At 57.6% G+C, this 16,817-nt stretch overlaps 1 protein-coding gene across 3 annotated transcripts; it reads left to right on the top strand.

The window, feature by feature from the left end:
- Positions 1 to 1,223: 1,223 nt before the first annotated feature.
- Positions 1,224 to 16,428, top strand: Plcd1 (phospholipase C delta 1). Of its 3 annotated transcripts, none has more exons than XM_070042420.1 (15): positions 1,224 to 1,348; positions 6,442 to 6,606; positions 8,160 to 8,388; positions 10,119 to 10,248; positions 10,348 to 10,579; positions 11,313 to 11,514; positions 11,639 to 11,783; positions 11,930 to 12,079; positions 12,220 to 12,378; positions 12,986 to 13,145; positions 13,255 to 13,371; positions 14,234 to 14,412; positions 15,019 to 15,151; positions 15,260 to 15,409; positions 15,540 to 16,428. In XM_070042420.1, exons 1-15 carry the CDS (start codon positions 1,315 to 1,317, stop codon positions 15,623 to 15,625), a joined length of 2,271 nt encoding a protein of 756 aa, XP_069898521.1. In that variant the 5' UTR covers positions 1,224 to 1,314; the 3' UTR covers positions 15,626 to 16,428. The 3 variants fall into 3 exon arrangements, with proteins under 3 accessions (XP_069898521.1, XP_069898520.1, XP_069898522.1); XM_070042419.1 differs by lacking the exon at positions 1,224 to 1,348 and adding an exon at positions 4,019 to 4,617; XM_070042421.1 differs by lacking the exons at positions 1,224 to 1,348; positions 6,442 to 6,606 and adding an exon at positions 7,432 to 7,531.
- The last annotated feature ends 389 nt before the right edge of the window (positions 16,429 to 16,817 follow it).

The following is a 16,817-nucleotide window of genomic DNA, read 5'->3' as shown; positions in this document are numbered from 1 at the left end:
GCAGCCAGCGGGAGGGGAAGGACAGGAGCCACGGCCTAGTGACCTTGTTGTTGGGACATGGCCTCTCTCCAGGCCTCCTCCATCTGACTAACAGCTAACACATACATGCACACATGCACAGGCCTGCGCGTGTGCCAGCCAGCAACAGGTCCAGAATGGCTGCAGGTCAGCACTCCGAGCAGGGCGAGGCCATCAGCTCCCATTCCCGGCTGAACCTGTTGGCTCTAGCTAGGCTCTGACTCAGAGTTGTCCGTCAATCCGTCCTTCCACAACCTCCAGGCTAAGGGAGGAGCTGGCCTTGGCACCTCTGGGTGTGGGGGGCGGGTAGGGAGCCAGAGAAGAGTTGCTGAGCTGCTTCAGCTGCGCTCCCGGTGGCTCACGCCTGTCATCCTAGATACTCAGCAGGCTGAGATCTGAAGACCCTGGTTCAAAGCCAGCCTGGGCAGGAAAGCCCGTGAGGCTCTTACCTCCAATGAACCAGCAAAAAGTCAGGAGTGGAAATAAAGGAGAGCGCCCCAGACCTGAGTTCAAATGCCTGGGACCCCAGCACACCCCTCCCCTCTCCTTGTGGCCTGTGCTACCCCTATTTGTTTGTCAGTCCTGGGCTTGAACTTAGGGCCTGGGCACTGTCCCTAAGCGTCTTTTGTTCAAGGCTATCATTTCTGGCTTTTTCTGTGTATGTGGTACTGAGGAATTAACCTAGTTGATGCATGCTAGGTAAGCACTCCACCACTAAGCTATCTTCCCAGTCCACCCCCCTTTTTTTTTTTAACAGAAAGAAAAAGGTCTGCCAGCTCCTCTATATCCCCCCTTCCCCACCCCCAGGCCTCCAGTTAGCTCTAGGCATGGGAAAGCCGGGACTACAGGATGCCGTAACCTAGCTGGACATCAGACTTGACACCACCCCCCTCCCACTCCCCTTCTCCAGCCCCAGCCTTAGCTGCTCCAGGGTGGGGTGTGCGGCGCTCAGGGTGGGGTGAAGGCAGGCTGCGGTAATGACAGGGCCAGTGGATGGCCAACAAGCCTCCGAGGTTATTTCTGGTTGGAGGTGGGTGTGGCCCAGGCCCCAAAGTTGGCAAATCTTCCAGATTTTTTTCAAGCCACAACCACCAGCAGTGGGCGTGGAGAGGCCCCAGGGCCGGCAGGGCGGGGCAGCGTCTCAGCCCACCTCCGGCCTCCTCCCACCTCCTTCCCCTTCCCCTGCACGGCCCATTCCCAGAGCTCCGGGCCTCCTCCGACCTCGGAGCGCCCCCCCCCCCCTTCACTCGGGCCTGTCCGGTCGCGCCCTCCCGCAGCCACGTCTCCCCCCTCGGTATGGACGCTGGCCGCGACTTCCTGACCCTGCACGGTGAGTGTCTGCCCCTGCAGCCAGCCACCGACTCCCAGGCAGCATTGATTCCTTCCCTTTTCTGTTGGGAGGAAGAAAGAAGAAGAAATCTCAGCTCGCCACTCTGGTGGTGGGACTTTCTAGTTGAAAAATCGTGCTGCGTGCATGCGTGTGTGCATGCATCTGTGTGTGTGTGTGTGTGTGTGTGTGTGTGTGTGGAGGAGGGGGGTGCTTTTTCTAAGCTCTGTATCCCCAAGATCTAGCCTGGGCAAAAAGAGGCAGCTAGGTGAGAGGGCGGATCTGAAGGATTCTTTTCTTTGTGTCTTTCTTCTGGTGGGCTCCCCTAATCAGGGTCTGGGTTTGGCCTGATGGACCCGGAGTGGTTCTATGAAGACACTGGGGCAGGGGGGTGTCAGGACGCTGGGGTCACTGGCAGGGCTATGGAGGGGGGGGGGAAATCCGGCCTGAGTTTGTCTCTGATCTTATTACACCCCCCCCCACACACACACACCACGAAGCAGGGCTGGAAGAGTTACAAGACAAAACAAAAGTAAGAGTAGCCTCTCTGCACTTTGGGGACACTCAGGCTGGGACAGAGTTGAGGTTCCCCGTGCATCTTGTATCTCCGTCTTGTGTCCCAGCCCCTAGCTTTGCGTCTCCCCATCTGAGCAGTGGAAAAAATGACTCCAGCTGGCACAGTTGTGAGGTGCAGGTTGGCATCTTTACCCCGGTGGACTCAAGTCTGAGGGGTTATTGTTAAGGCTCTTTCTTGTGATTAATCCTCCACCCATGTAGCATGCTCTCCTCCTCCAGCCAGGCGCGTCGGGTAGCTCACGCCTGTAATCCCAGCGGTTCCCTGAGGTCCAGATTTGCAATCAGCTTGGGCAAACAAATCTGGGAGATGCTCAGAATGCCGTGTGTGATGTGTGTGATGTGTGTGTGTGTGTGTGTGTGTCTGTTTGTCTGTCTGACTGTCGGTCAGTCATGGAGCTTGAACTCAGGCCTGGGCACTGTCTCTGATCTTTTTCCACTCAAGGCTGGTGCGCTACCACTTGAGCCACAGTGTCCCTTTCAGGCTCTTTGCTGGTTCCTTGGAGATAATCTCCCAGAACTTTTTCCTGCTGGGGATTGGCTTTGAACCACGATCCTCCAGATCTCAGACTCCTGACTAGCCAGGATGGCAGCGCTGAGCCACTGCAGGCTGGGCTGGGAAGAACTTTTGTGTGCAGTCTCTGTTTCATCTCTTCCAGGCGCTTGCTTGCTCTTTGCCTGCTTTAGGAGCTCTTGGGGCTTGGGGCCAGAGTGCTGTAGTTTGGTTATTCCTGCTGCGCTGGTCTGCGTGGAAAACTAGCTCTGCAGGTGACTCACAGCCACGGCACACAGGGAATTTTTATTTTGTTGTTTTTTCTTTTTGGGGCATGGGTCAGGCCTCCTGGGTGGCGTCCTGGCTCTGTGAGCCCTTGGATTCTGACTCATGAGGGCCAGCCTACATGAAAGGCCTGGCTGTGTCCAGCCCAGGCCCTCGGCCGCCCTGAATGCAGCAGCTCCTTTTGAAGATCAGCCTTTGCCTTTCAAACGCTTCATTTGAACTTCATTTACAGTATTCGTTTTTAATTCATGGTGCTCAATGGGTCGTTGTCCAGCTGGTGCTCTACCGCTTGAGCGGTGACGCGTCCAACCTCTGGGCTTTGGGGCTGGGATCTGTGTCCTCTGATGGCTTCGAACCACGATCCTCTCAGTCTCCTGTGGTTAGGGTGACAGGCATGAGCCACGGGGCCTGACTGTTGTTATTGTTGTTGTTATTATTATTATGATAGTGTTATTATTGTAAGACTTTCCTTGGCTTTGCTTACCTGGGCATTATTACCCAGCTCTGGTGGGGAAACTGAGGGAAAGACACACATCTCCCGGGTTCGTGTATTTAGTGGAGTAATTCGGGGATTTGGGGGGGCTCAGCGCCCAGGCCTTACTGAAGTTTCCCCAAGTTTTGAAGGCTGGCCCGGATCCCCGGGTGACACCACTCCAGCCCTGGCCCTGCCTGCACCCCTCCCCTGTCTGCACCCCCTCCTGCCTGCGCCCCCATCTGCGCCCCCATCCTGCCTGCATCCTCCCCAGCCTGCACCCCATCCTGCCTGCAACCCCTGTCTGCACCCCCATCCTGCCTGCACCCCTCCCCTGCCTGCACCCCCCCGTCTGCACCCCCATCCCGCCTGCACCCCTCCCTGCCTTCACCCCATCCTGCCTGCACCCTCCCCAGCCTGCACCCCATCCTGCCCGCACCCTCCCCAGCCTGCACCCCATCCTGCCTGCACCCCTCCCCTGCCTGCATCCCCCCGTCTGCACCCCCATCCCGCCTGCACCCCTCCCTGCCTGCACCCCATCCTGCCTGCACCCTCCCCAGCCTGCACCCCATCCTGCCCGCACCCCTCCCCTGCCTGCACCCCTTTGCAGTGCGGTGGGGAGGGCGGTCGGTCCCCGCAATGCCTCGGGGGTCCCAGGCTCTCCTTCCTTCCCCTCCTCCCCCTGCAAACACGGCTGGGCTTGTGGAGAGCCGCTCCGTGCCCGCCCCGCCCCACAGGCCCCGCCCCTCAACAGGCCACGCCCACCGCGATCGGCCTCGTCCTCCGTGATTGGTTCCTCCCCAGAACAGGCCCCGCCCACCCATACTTGGCGCCGCCCTCCCCGAACTGGGCAGTTTCCCCCTGAACTGGCTCCGCATCTCCTGCGTTCCGCCCCCTCCAGAGTTGGCTCCGCCTCTGCCCAGATGACTCCGCCTCCTCGGGCTGGCTCTGTCTCCTGCCTGGTTCCCCCCTCCCTGTCTGACTCCGCTCCTCCGGGGTGACTGACTGGCTCCGGCCCCCTCGGGAAAACGGGTTCCGCCCCTCCCCAATGGCCATCACTCCCCAGCCGGCCCCGCCCTTCCCGACATCGCTCCACGTCCTCAGCCTGGCCCCGCCTCCTCGGTGTGGCCCCGCCTTCTAGCCCGGGCCCGCCCCCTCAGCTCAGATTTCTTCCCAAGCCCCGCCCACAGGGCCGCAGTGCTGCCTCTCCGGGCCCGGCCCCGCCCCCTGCCCCGCCCCCGGCCCCGCCCCCGGCCCCGCCCCCCGCCGCCCGGGATTGCCGGCTCGGCTGAGACAGGGACAGGAGGGGGACGCGACGGGACCGGACGGGCGCGCTCGCCATGCAGTGCCTGGGGCTCCAGGGCCGGCGCCGCAGCCGCAGCCGCTCCCGGGAGCTCTTCCTGCAGGAGCAGAGCCGCCGGGTGGCGGCGCTGAACGGGCAGAGGCTGGGTAAGGGGTGCGGGGGGGGGGGGGGGACGGGAGGGAGGGCAGGGGGGAGGGCGCAGCCCCGCGGTGACAGTGGCTTTGTCACTCATGGGGGGGGGTTGCCGCTGGCTACGCTCCCAGTGCTCTGAAGGTGAGTGTGTGCGTGTGTGTACACGTGTGTGTGTGTCTGTGTGTCTGTCTGTGTGCATGTATGCCAATCCTCCCTGCGACTTGAGCCACAGCTCCACATCCAGTTTTGCACATCCTGGCTCACTGGAGATGAGAGGCTCAGGGACTTTCCTGCCTGGGCTGGCTTTGAACCCTGGTCCTCAGATCTCCTGGGAGGCCAGGCGGGAACTCCTGGTGCTGGAAGTTTCTGTGTTTGGTTTTGTTCTTGGGCTGTTGTGAGGCTGGAAATCAGGGCCCCCCCTGGGCTCTCTCTCTCTTGGCTTCAGTTTTTGCTCCAGGCTGGCACTTTATCTCTTGAACCACACCTCGAGAGGAGGCTTTTTGCTGCTTACTTAGAGATAAGATTCTTGGGGACTTTCTTTCCCCTGGCTGGCTTTGAACCTCTGCCCATCCTCAGATCTCCAGCCCACAGGGTAAGCGGAGCCACTGGCCACTGGGCACAAATCAGTAATTGTTCTGCTGCTCCCTCGGCCCTGGTGAATGCAGGCTGCCTGCTTCTGCGTCCCCACTCCATCTGGCCAACGACCTCCTTCCGCCTCAGTTTCCTTATCTGTAAACTGGGAATTGACCTGGGCTGGCTGGGGAAGGGAGGGGAGGGATTAAGCCCTGGTGCTGGAGGGGATGGTATCTGATTCTCCAATAGTAGTTATTATAATGGAGGCTGTTGTACCAGCTTGATCACTGTAAATGCTGTGTGGCTGTGTGCACACGCCTGCATGTCTGTGTGTCTGTAGGTGACATTGTGCAAACTTGGGTGACTGTGGGTAGCTGGGGGGGAGAGGGGGGAGTAGTCTCTATGGCTCCCAGGTTGTCCCTGGAACTGTGTGGTTGTGTTTGGAGGTGATGGTGTTCATGGTGGTGTGTCTTCATTGTGCATTTTCTTTTTAATTTTTTTTTTACATTTTTAGATTTGTATTTAATGTTTTATTACTATAGAGGTGATGGTGTGTGTGTGTGTGTGTGTGACAACCTCTCGCTTCCAGGTCCTGGAGTTCAGGTGCATAGATAGGTTTTGTAGGATCAGAGACGCAGAGGCCTGGTGGCTTTGTGACTCTTCCTTGGGTCCGTTGTGCATTTGCTATTTAAGGACACGAGCAGGATCCTGGTGTCTTAGCTCTCCCCTGGTACCATTTTGTTTTTGTTGATCATGGGACTTGAACTCTGGGCCTGGACGCTGTCCCTCAGCTCTTCAGCTCAAGGTTGGTGCTCTGCCACTTGAGCCACAGCTCCACTTCCGGTTTTCTGGTGGTTCCTTGGAGATCAAAGTCTCACAGACTTTCCTGCCTGGGCTGGCTTTGAACCGCAATCCTCAGATCTCAGCCCCTGGAGTATCTGGGCTGACAGGTGTGAACCACGGGTGCTTAGGCCTGAGCTATTACTTGAGACCCCGCTCCTCTGGACAGGGGATCTTCTTGAATTAGCCACCTGCCAGCCACCTAGTCAGTTCCTGGGTGGAATAAGAAGGTCTCAGCTCACTGGAGGAGTGCTTGCCTAGCGTACACAAGGCTGTGGGTTCAATCCTCACTGCATATGTGTGCGCGCACACACACACACACACACACATGTCCGATCTCTGCCAGGCACCGTCCTCCATTTTTTTCCTCTCTTCTTCTCTTGCCACCATGACTTCTGATCATGCCTTCCCCTCCCCCCGCCCAGGCCTGCAGGATGACAGTGATCTACAGGCCCTGCTCAAGGGTGGGCAGCTGCTGAAGGTCAAATCGGGCTCCTGGCGGCGAGAGCGCTTCTACAAGCTTCAAGAGGACTGCAAGACCATCTGGCAGGAGTCGAGGAAGGTCATGCGGACGCCCGAGTCCCAGCTCTGTGAGTGGCCGGCCTGGGGGTTGGGGCATGCCGGGTCGCTGGGGTGGAAGCTATCCATGGGCTGTGACTACAGATGGGGAAACTGAGGCCCAGACTGGTGGGATCTTCCCCACCAGGGTTGAGAAATGAGGAGCTGGCTCACGCCCGTCACCCCAGCTCCTCAGGAGGCTGAGATCTGAGGATCACGCTTCGAGGCCAGACTCAGGCAGGAAAGGCCATGAGACTGATCTCCAATGAACCACCAGAAAACCGGACATGGAGCTGTGGCTCAAGTGGTAGAGCGCCAGCCTTGAGCTGAAGAGCTGAGGGACAGTGCCCAGGCCCAGAGTTCAAGTTCTAGTGTTGGTGCCAACATGACAGAGGAGGAGGAGGAGGAGAGAAGGGGGGATAGAGGACAAAGATAGGAGATAGAGGAGAGAGAAAGAGAGGAGATAGGAGAGCGAGAGAGAAGAGATGGAGGGAGGAGTTGGTTGCTCCGGTCTGGGTGTGTTGGGGAGGTGCATGGCTGGACCAGCTCCCCAGGTGTCCGGGTGTCTGGGTGTGGTCTTGGCGGACAGCCGGGCCCAAAGTCCGGGGACAGAGAGGGCACTTCCGGGGTGTCCCAGGGCAGGGTTGTGGGGTGTCTCCCCATGGGCAGAGCTGCCTGGGCTTCAAGCTCAGGACATCGGGTAGAGCAGGGCTGGGACACACACACAAGCCACTGTTGGGGTGTGGGGGGATTTGCTTGCTTGGGGATGTGGGTCTGAGGGCCTTCTGGAAGTTTCTGGAAGCTTCCAGAAGATCCAAGAACCCAAGGCACCTAGAGCATATGGAGAGTGAAAGCTAGAGAAAGCAAGGCTGATGTGTATCTTTTCTTTCTCTTTTGTGTCGGCGCTGGAGCTCGAACTCAGGCCTCTGCCCAGCCACCTGTCAAGCCGCTGCCCAGGTGTCTGCCATTTTCTCTCTGGGCTGAATCAGGGCTGCAAGTTTTTGGGGGGGCTCTTGGGGGGTGGGGGAGGGGGCTCCAGGGCCCTGACTTCCTGCTGTATTTATTGTCTGATTCATTTTTTTAGGACAGCTTTAGCTGCACGGGGTTAAAAGCCCTGCGGGATGCAGGAGAGATTAAGGGGAGATTTGCACCGGACCCCAGATGGTGTGTGGGGGGGCCTGCATCCCCCCAGCCTTCAGAGCCTGCAGCGCAGGGGCACACACCACGCACACGGGCTTGAAGGTGGCTGGGACCCCGGCACCCCCACCCCGTCCCGGCCATCGGGATGGGTTAGACGCAGGACCAGGGCACTTACTTTTACATTTTAGTTTTGTTTATGTATTTATGTATTTAGTGTGTCCTGGGGCTTGAACTCAGGGCCTGAGCACTGTCCCTCAGCTCCTAAGCTCCAGGCAGGCGCTCTACTGCTTGAGCCACAGCGCCACGTCCGGTTTGCTGGTGGTTCACTGGGGACAGGAGTCCCACACACCTTCCTGCCCAGGCTGCCTCGCACTGCGGTCCCCCAGATCTCAGCCTCCTGAGGGGCCAGCCGGGTCCCAGGCGTGACCACCTCCCTTCTGTGCAGTCTCCATTGAGGACATCCAGGAGGTGCGCATGGGACACCGCACCGAGGGCCTGGAGAAGTTCGCCCGTGACATCCCGGATGATCGCTGCTTCTCCATCGTCTTCAAGGACCAGCGCAGCACGCTGGATCTCATCGCCCCCTCCCCGGCCGATGCCCAGCACTGGGTACAGGGGTTAAGGAAGGTCATTCACCACTCGGGCGCCATGGACCAGAGACAGAAGCTACAGCAGTATCCTGAAGGCACTGGCCTGACCCACGGGGAAGCTGGTGGGGGTTGGTGGATGAGAGAGGGGGTGTGAGCCAGCTCAGTGTGGGGAGATGGATGGACTACCAGGAGTGCACCCCAGATGTCTGCAATGACAGTTGGACACAGATTTTGGGGGAGTCTGGCGTGGGGCTTGAACTCAGGGCCTGGACGCTGTCCCTTAGCTCAATAACTCAAGGCTGGTGCTCTACCATTTGAGCCACAGTTCCGCTTCTGGCTTTGTATGTGTGTGTGCCAGTCATGAGATTTGAACTCAGGGCCTGGGCGCTGCTTCTGCTTAAGGATGGAGCTCCACTCCTTGAGTCACAGCTGCATTTCAAGATTTCTGGACATTCCTGCCTGGGCTGGCTTTGAACCACGATCCTCAGATCTCAGATCTTAGCCTCCTGAGATGACGGGCGTGAACCACCAGCTCCCAGCTTTGTCCCTTCCGCTTCCCCTATGCTCCCCTCCCCTGCCTTGTCCACCCCCCCCCGCCCTCCACACTGGGAACCCAGGCTGGCCTCAACCGTCCAGTCCTTCAGCCTCAGTCTCTTAAAAGACGGAATTGCAGGTGTGCGCCCCACACCCAGGAGTCCCTTTCTTTAGTGACTAGTTTATGGACGTGTAATTCACACAACCATAAAACTAACTCAAGCCTGGGATCTGATCCAAGGATTTTTTTTAAATCCACATTCAGAGTTGCACAACCATCTGCACAATCCACATCAGACCATATCATTCACTGAGTTCCCTGCCCTGCAGCAGCCCGGCCTGCGTTCCCGACAGCCCTGCACCTGCACCTGCACCTGCCCTGCACCTGCCCTACACCTGCCCTGCACCTGCACCTGCACCTGCCCTGCACCTGTGCACATACATCCACTGCCTGTGTTTCTATCCCTGCCTGTTCTGCACTTGCCAGGATCTTTCCTTTCCTTTTCTTCTGCCTGCCTTCCTTCCTTCCTTCCTTCCTTCCTTCCTCCCTCCCTCCTTCCTTCCTCCTTTTCCTTTTTCTTCTTTCTTTGCCAGTACCATGGTTTGAACTCAGGGCCTGGGTACTGTCCCATAGCATATTTGCTCAAGGCTAGTGCTCTTACCACTTGAGTCACAGTTCCACCTCCAGCTAATTTTTTCTATTTAGTTAGAGATGTCCTCTTCAAACCACGATCGTCTGAATCTGTCTCCCAGGTAGCCTCCCAGAGGCGTGAGCCTCTGTACCTGTACCTATGAACCACGCTTTCACAGTAAGAAATACTATTTCCCAGCCGGGCACTGGTGGCTCATACCTGTCATCCCAGCTCCTTGGGATCTGAGGATTCCAGTTTGAAGCCAGCCCAGGGGAGGAAAATCCATGAGACTTGTAATTGCAGTGAACTGCCAAAACAAACCAGACATGGAGGTGTGGCTCAAGTGGTAGAGCACCAGCCTTGAGCACACAAAAAAGAAGCTCAGGGTCAGCACCCAGACTCTTGACTTTAAGCTCCACACCAGCACCAGAAACAGAAAAGAAGAGAAAAGAGAAGGAAAGGAAAAGAATTTTGAAAACCGGCAAATGGGGAAAACCCTGGAAGGTCCTGGCTGAGTGGGTGGTTTTTGGTCACTGCAGGTGCATTACCATGCTAGGCCAGCAGATGGCAGTGTCACAGCCACCTGTGACTGGGTTCTTGGGGGCAAAGCACAGGAATTTTCTAGTTCTTTCCTTCACCCTGGCCCAGCTGGATCCATTCCTGCTTGCGCAAAGCGGACAAGAACAAGGACAACAAGATGAGCTTCAAGGAGCTGCAGAACTTTCTGAAGGAACTGAACATTCAAGTGGACGACAGCTACGCCCGCAAAATCTTCAGGGTAAACCGAGTCACGGCTTGCTGGGGCCAGGGCGTGGTGGGGGAGGATGTGGGGAAGTCCCAACTCCAGCTACCTGCTGCTTGCTTCTTGATTTGGCAGGAATGTGATCACTCTCAGACTGACTCCCTGGAGGATGAGGAGATCGAGGCCTTCTACAGGATGCTCACCCAGAGGGAGGAGATCGATCGCACCTTTGCTCTGGCTGCTGGGTCTGGAGACACGCTGTCTGTGGACCAGCTGGTGGCCTTCCTGAGACACCAGCAGAGGGAGGAGGCAGCGGGGCCAGCACTCGCTCTGTCTCTCATCGAGCGTTACGAGCCCAGTGAGACAGGTAAGGTCTCGGGGCTATGGAAATTGGAGGATCTCCTCAACTCCCCCTAAAAAGGGAAGGGTGAGAGAGAGAGAGAGAGAGAGGGGCTGGAGGGAGGCAGGTCAGAGTCCCTGGAGTGAAATGCACACTTGTCACATGAAGGGGACAGGCGGTCAGGACTCACTGGGTGCGGGTGGCTCATGCCTGTCATCCTAGCTACTCAGAAGGCTGAGATCGGAAGATCGCAGTTCAAAGCCAGTCAGGGCAGGAAAGTCTGTGAGACTCTGATCTCCAATAAACCACCAGAAAACCGGAAGTGGTGCAAAGTGGCAAAGCACTTGCCTTGAGCTGAAGAGCTGAGGGACAGCGCCCAGGCCTAGAGTTCAAGCCCCCATGATTGAAAAAAGAAAAAAAAATCAGGACTCTAGCATTCTGTCCTTTCTCTGGGCCTCAGTTTCCCTTTCATCTCTTCCTTCAATACTTTTGTGTGTGTGTGTCTGTGTGTGTGTGTGTGTGTGTGTGTGTGTGCACTGATAATGAAGCTTAATCTCAGGGACTGGGTGCTGTCCCTGAGCTGCTTTTTGTTCAAGGCGAGGTCTCTACCACTTGAGCCATAGGCCCACTTCTGGTTTTCTTTGGGGGCTCCTGCGGGATGGTGGGGCATTGCGCCTGGCTCTGGGTGCCCCTGCGGGGCGATGGGACAATGTGTCTGGCTCTGAGAGCCCCTGTGGGGCATTCCCTCCTCCCTCCCCAGCCAAAGCCCATCGGCAGATGACCAAGGACGGCTTCCTCATGTACCTGCTCTCTGCGGATGGCAGCGCCTTCAGCCTGGCACACCGGCGCGTCTACCAGGACATGGGGCAGCCACTCAGCCACTACCTCGTATCATCCTCGCACAACACCTACCTGCTGGAGGACCAGCTGACCGGGCCCAGCAGCACCGAGGCCTACATCCGGTGCGGGCTGGGGGTGGTCCTGGCGGCTGTGGGGGATCCTGGGGGGCTGTGGGGGTGGTCCTGGGGGGCCCGGGGGGCTGCGTGGGAGCAGGATGGGCAGGACCGACCCCTGTCTGTGCCCCAGGGCTCTGTGCAAGGGCTGCCGGTGTCTGGAGCTGGACTGTTGGGATGGGCCAGGCCAAGAGCCGGTCATCTACCATGGCTACACCTTCACCTCCAAGATCCTGCTGAGCGATGCGCTGCGGGCCATCCGGGACTATGCCTTCAAGGTGGGGCTGGTGGCAGGGGGAAGGGGAGAGGGAGGGACTGGGGGGGGGCCTGGCCGGGTGGGGGAGGGGCAGAGGCTGAGAGGGAGCTGGCCAGGAGGGGTGCAGTATGCTGACTCCTCCCCCTCCCGTGTGTCTTGGGGTGCCAGGTGTCCCCGTACCCCGTCATCCTGTCCCTGGAGAACCACTGCAGCCTGGAGCAGCAGCGTGTGATGGCCCGGCACCTGCGGGCCATCCTGGGGCCCATGCTGCTGGACAAGCCACTGGATGGGGTGACCACCAGCCTGCCCTCGCCCGAGGTGCGGATGCGGGGTGTGGGGCGCCGGTCAGGGCGCGTCCCAAGGTGGGGGTGTACTGGGCCCGGCTCAGGGTGAGGCCAGACGGAGGATGGTGACCCGCTGCCCTCTGACCCCTGCCCCCCCCCGCTATCCCCTCCCAGCAATTGAAGGGGAAGATCCTGCTGAAGGGGAAGAAGGTCGGGGGGCTGCTGGCCCCAGGAGGGACGAGTGGCTCAGAGGTGGCAGACGTATCGGACGAAGATGAGGCTGCGGAGATGGACGATGAGGCCGTGAGGAGCCGCGTACAACATAAGCCCAAGGTGTGCGGGCAAGCAAGGGCAGGGGCCTTGGGGTCGCCCCTTTGCTTTGATGCCCCCGAGCTCTCCTCAGATTTCTGTGACTCTCTGTGTGTGCGTGTGCCTGTGTGAATACTGGGGCTTGAACTCAGGGCCTGGGCGCTGGCCCTGAGCCTCTTCATCAGCTTAAAGCTGGTACTCTGCCACTTGAGCCACAGCACCACTTCTGGCTTTCTGGTGGTTTCCTTGGAGATGAGAGTCTCACTTTCCTGCCTGGGCTGGCCTCAAACCACAGTCCTCTAGGCCTCAGCCTCCCAAAGGACTGGGATGGCAGGCAAGCTACCCACTCTCTTTAAAAGCTCTTTAGCTTCAGGTTGGTGTTCTGCCAATGAGCCACCCCTCACCACCAGCTTTCTGCTGGTTTGTTGGAGATAAGACTCACACTTTCTTTCCTCGGGGGCTGGCTTTGAACAGTGATCCTCCACACTTCAGCCTCCAGCTGGGCAGGCTGGAGCCACACGCCCAGCCCTCTTGTCTCCTTGGTGTCTACATTTCCCCTCCCTCCCCACCCCCCTCTGCCCACCATACCCTCCCCTGCTCGCTCTCACCTGGCCCTCCCCATGGTCTCCAGGAAGACAAGGTCAGGCTGGCTCCAGAACTTTCTGACATGGTCATCTACTGCAAGAGTGTGCATTTTTCGGGCTTTGCCAACCCCGGGACCAATGGGCAGGCGTTTTATGAGATGGCCTCATTCTCGGAGAACCGCGCCCTGCGCTTGCTCCAGGAGTCGGGTGAGTCTCTTCTCCATCTGCTGTGTCTGTCCGTCCATCTGCTGTGTCTGTCCGTCCATCTGGGCCTGCGTGCTGACCCTGCCCTCACCCCCCCCATCCCTCTCTCTAGGCAATGGCTTCGTCCACCACAACGTGGACCACCTGAGCAGAATCTACCCTGCCGGCTGGAGGACGGATTCTTCCAACTACAGCCCGGTGGAGATGTGGAATGGGGGGTGCCAGATAGGTATGGAGTGTGGGTGGAGGGGAGGAGGGGGGTGCTGGATAGATGTGGGGTGTAACTGGGCAGGAAGGGAGGAGGGGTGTGTTGGTGGGGTGGGGCCCAGGGGTGGGGGGGAGGGCAAGGGGTCTGGAAGGGCAGTGGGGGGCTGCCTTGAGCTACAGAATTTTTATTTCCCGACCCACCTGGTCTTGGAGTATGTAGTTCAGGGGTAGGTCAGGTGCCGTAGCAAATACCCATCGTCTCAGCTGCTCAGGAGGAGTTGGTGGTTCGAAGCCAGCCCAGGCAGACAAATCCATGTTTTGTGTTTTTTTTTCTTTGCTGGTCCTGGGGATTGGACTTAGGGCCTGGGCACTGTTCCTGAGCTTTATTATTTTTTTTTTAAACTCAAGGCTGGTGCTCTACCATTTGAGCCACAGCGCCACTTCTGGCTTTTTTCTGAGTGGTTCATTGGAGAGTCTCACGGACGTTCCTGCCTGGGGCTGGCTTCAAACTGCGATCCTCAGCTCTCAGCCTCCTGAGGAGGTGGGATGACAGGCGTGAGCCACCACTGGCACCCGGCTTCTGTGACATTCTTATCTCCAGCGAACCAGCCAAAAGCTGGAAGTGGAGGTGTGGCTCAAATAGTTGAGTGCCAGCCTTGAGTAAAACGAAGCAAAATGAAACAAATTCCAGGATAGCACCCAGGCCCTCAGTCTGAAGCCCTAGTTTATCAGCAGAAAGAAATGGAGTGCATGGTTAGCGTGGTGGGTTGGGAGGGCGGCAGATGCAATCATACAGAATCCTGCCTCAGTATACCCTGAGACCCAGGGCCCAGAGGCCCAGCCCAGCCTACCCTCAGCCTGTGACTCCTCTGTCTTGCTTCCAGTGGCCCTGAACTTCCAGACGCCTGGGCCAGAGATGGATGTCTACCAGGGCCGTTTCCAGGACAACGGGGCCTGCGGGTATGTGCTGAAGCCTGCTTTCCTGCGGGACCCCAGCACCACCTTCAACTCCCGCGCCCTGACTCAGGGGCCTTGGTGGGCCCCGAAGCGGCTGAACATCAGGGTATGGCTAGATTCCGAGGGACAGGCGCCCCCTGGATCTTTCCTTCTTACTTTATGATTATGATTATTATTTTCTCTTGGTCATGGGACTTGAACTCAGGGCCTGGGCGCTGTCCCTCAGCTCTTCAGCTCAAGACGAGCGCTCTACCACTTGAACCACAGCACCACCTCTGGTTTTCTAGTCATTTATTGGACATAAGAGTCTCATGGATTTTCCCACCCAGGCTGGCTTTGAACTGAGATCCTCCAGATCTCAACCTCCCTGAGGAGCTGGGATGACAGTCATGAGCTGATGGCACTTGGCTTATTATTATTTTGGTCGACCGTAGGGCTTGAACTCTGGGCCTGGGCGCTGTCCCTCAGCTCTTCAGCTCAAGGCGAGCGCTCTACCACTTGAGCTACAGCGCCATTTCCGGTTTTCTGGTGGTTTATTGGAGATAGGAGACTCACGGTCTCTCCTGCTCGGGCTGGCTTTGAACCATGATCCTCAGATCTCAGCCTCCTGAGTAGCTAGGATGACAGGCATGAGCCACCAGCACCCGGCTCACTTGGCTTATTATTATTTTTTGTCAATGCTTTTTGTTATCTCCCATTTCTCCTACCTTAGGTTATTTCTGGACAACAGCTGCCAAAAGTCAATAAGAACAAGAATTCCATCGTGGACCCCAAGGTGACGGTGGAGATACACGGCGTGGGCCGGGACATGAGCAGTCGCCACACGGCTGTGGTCACCAACAATGGTAAATGGGGCCAGCCGATGGGTGGGCCAGCTGTCCAGTGGGCAGGTGGGCAGGCCTGGCTCCCAGAGCTGCTGTCTGTGCCCTGACTATGACGAGGCCTGTTCCCAGGCTTCAACCCCTGGTGGGACACGGAGTTCGAGTTCGAAGTGGCGGTGCCAGAGCTTGCCCTGGTGCGGTTTGTTGTGGAGGATTACGATGCCTCCTCGAAGAACGACTTCATCGGTCAGAGCACCATCCCCTGGGGCAGCCTCAAGCAGGGTGAGCTCTGCCCAGAGATAGGAAGAGGAGGAAGAGGAGGGGGAGGAGGGAGAGAGGGAGGGCGGGGCCCCCATTGGAGTTACCCAGAGTGACCAGACTGCTTTTTTTTTTTTTTGGTTCTTTCTGCCAGGCTACCGTCATGTCCATCTCTTGTCTAAAAATGGGGATCAGTATCCATCAGCCACGCTCTTTGTGAAGATCTGCATCCAGGACTAGAGTTGGGGACTTGGGGTTTGCCCTGATTGGACCAGGCCTTGCATCTGTAGTTAGGGCAAGGCCAGCGTGACCTTGGATCCACAGTTAGGGCAAGGACACTGTGACTGCAGATTCACATCCGGGACAAGGATGTTATTACCACAGATTCACACCTGGGACAAGGATGGTGTGATCCTGGATCCACGCCCAGGGCAAGGATGGTGTGACCACAGATTCATACCTCGGACAAGGAAGGTATGATCCCAGATCCACACCCAGGCCAAGGATGGTGTGATCCCAGATCCACACCCAGGCCAAGGATGGTGCCACCTGCTGCCTCTGGTATACTTCCAAGGCCTTCCCTGAACTGCCTTCAGCTCTCCAGCGCTGGACTGTTACTTGTCTCTCAGGGGTGTCCCAGAGCAGGTCCGATCCCTGGAGCTGTCATCCATTCCGTTAGGAACAACACTGCAATCCTCTCCATCCTCTGCTGGCTTGTAAGGTTGAGGGTTTTGATTTAAAAAGTTAAAAAAAAAAAAAAAAAACAATAGTGGACTGAATGCCGGTGGCTCACACCTGTCATCCCCACTTCCCAGGAGGCTGAGATGTGAGAATCATTGAAGCAGATCATCGAAGCAGAACATCGAAGCTAGATGTACCTGAAAGGCTCATCTCTAGTTAACTGGCAAAAAACAGAGCTAGGAGTGGTGGTGTGGCTAAAGTGGTAGTGTGCCCTCCAGTCTTGAGTGAAAAACAAAAGCTCTAGGGAGAGGGAGAGGCCCCCTATACCAGCATTAAAAAAATTGTCATCATTGCCAAAGTGACACTCTGTCCTGTGGCCCCTTTACCCAAACATTGCGGGTGTGGCTGACATACCACGTGGGCCTCTTCCAAAAAAGCTTGGGTCACCACAGAAAACCTGTCTTGCTCAGATCAGGGCTCAAAGGCCTGCACACCCCACTCAGTGTTCTGTAGAGGGGGTCACTCCATTCCGTTGGTAAGAGGGAAGGACCCCCCCCGCCCCCCCCCGGGAGGTTGGGGTGTGTCTGTCTCCCAACTTCCTTTTGCCCCTTTCTGCCGTATCTAGCCACGCCGTGGAATTCCTCCTTGCAACTCCCCAAAATGGCTCAGAAATCAGAGTCTGAGAGGTAGAACTGGGGGTTCATGAAGCCCGAGTCCTGGCTCAGTTTAGATCACCAATGGGGCCATGAGT

The sequence above is a fragment of the Dipodomys merriami genome, unplaced genomic scaffold (genome assembly GCF_024711535.1).
Source record: "Dipodomys merriami isolate MVZ:Mamm:240054 unplaced genomic scaffold, mDipMer1.0.p SCAF_325, whole genome shotgun sequence".
Lineage (NCBI taxonomy): Eukaryota > Metazoa > Chordata > Mammalia > Rodentia > Heteromyidae > Dipodomys > Dipodomys merriami.
Note: the sequence above shows the minus strand (reverse complement) of the source record. Positions and strands in the feature narration are given on the sequence as shown.

Bases quoted from the DNA above. Each gene is read 5' to 3' on its own strand.
- Plcd1 (XM_070042419.1), top strand. From the start codon at position 4,509: ATGCAGTGCCTGGGGCTCCAGGGCCGGCGCCGCAGCCGCAGCCGCTCC. The intron at 8,389-10,118 runs GTATCCTGAAGG...ACCCTGGCCCAG, and splicing joins CAGAGACAGAAGCTACAGCA to CTGGATCCATTCCTGCTTGC. The intron at 13,372-14,233 runs GTATGGAGTGTG...TCTTGCTTCCAG, and splicing joins GAATGGGGGGTGCCAGATAG to TGGCCCTGAACTTCCAGACG.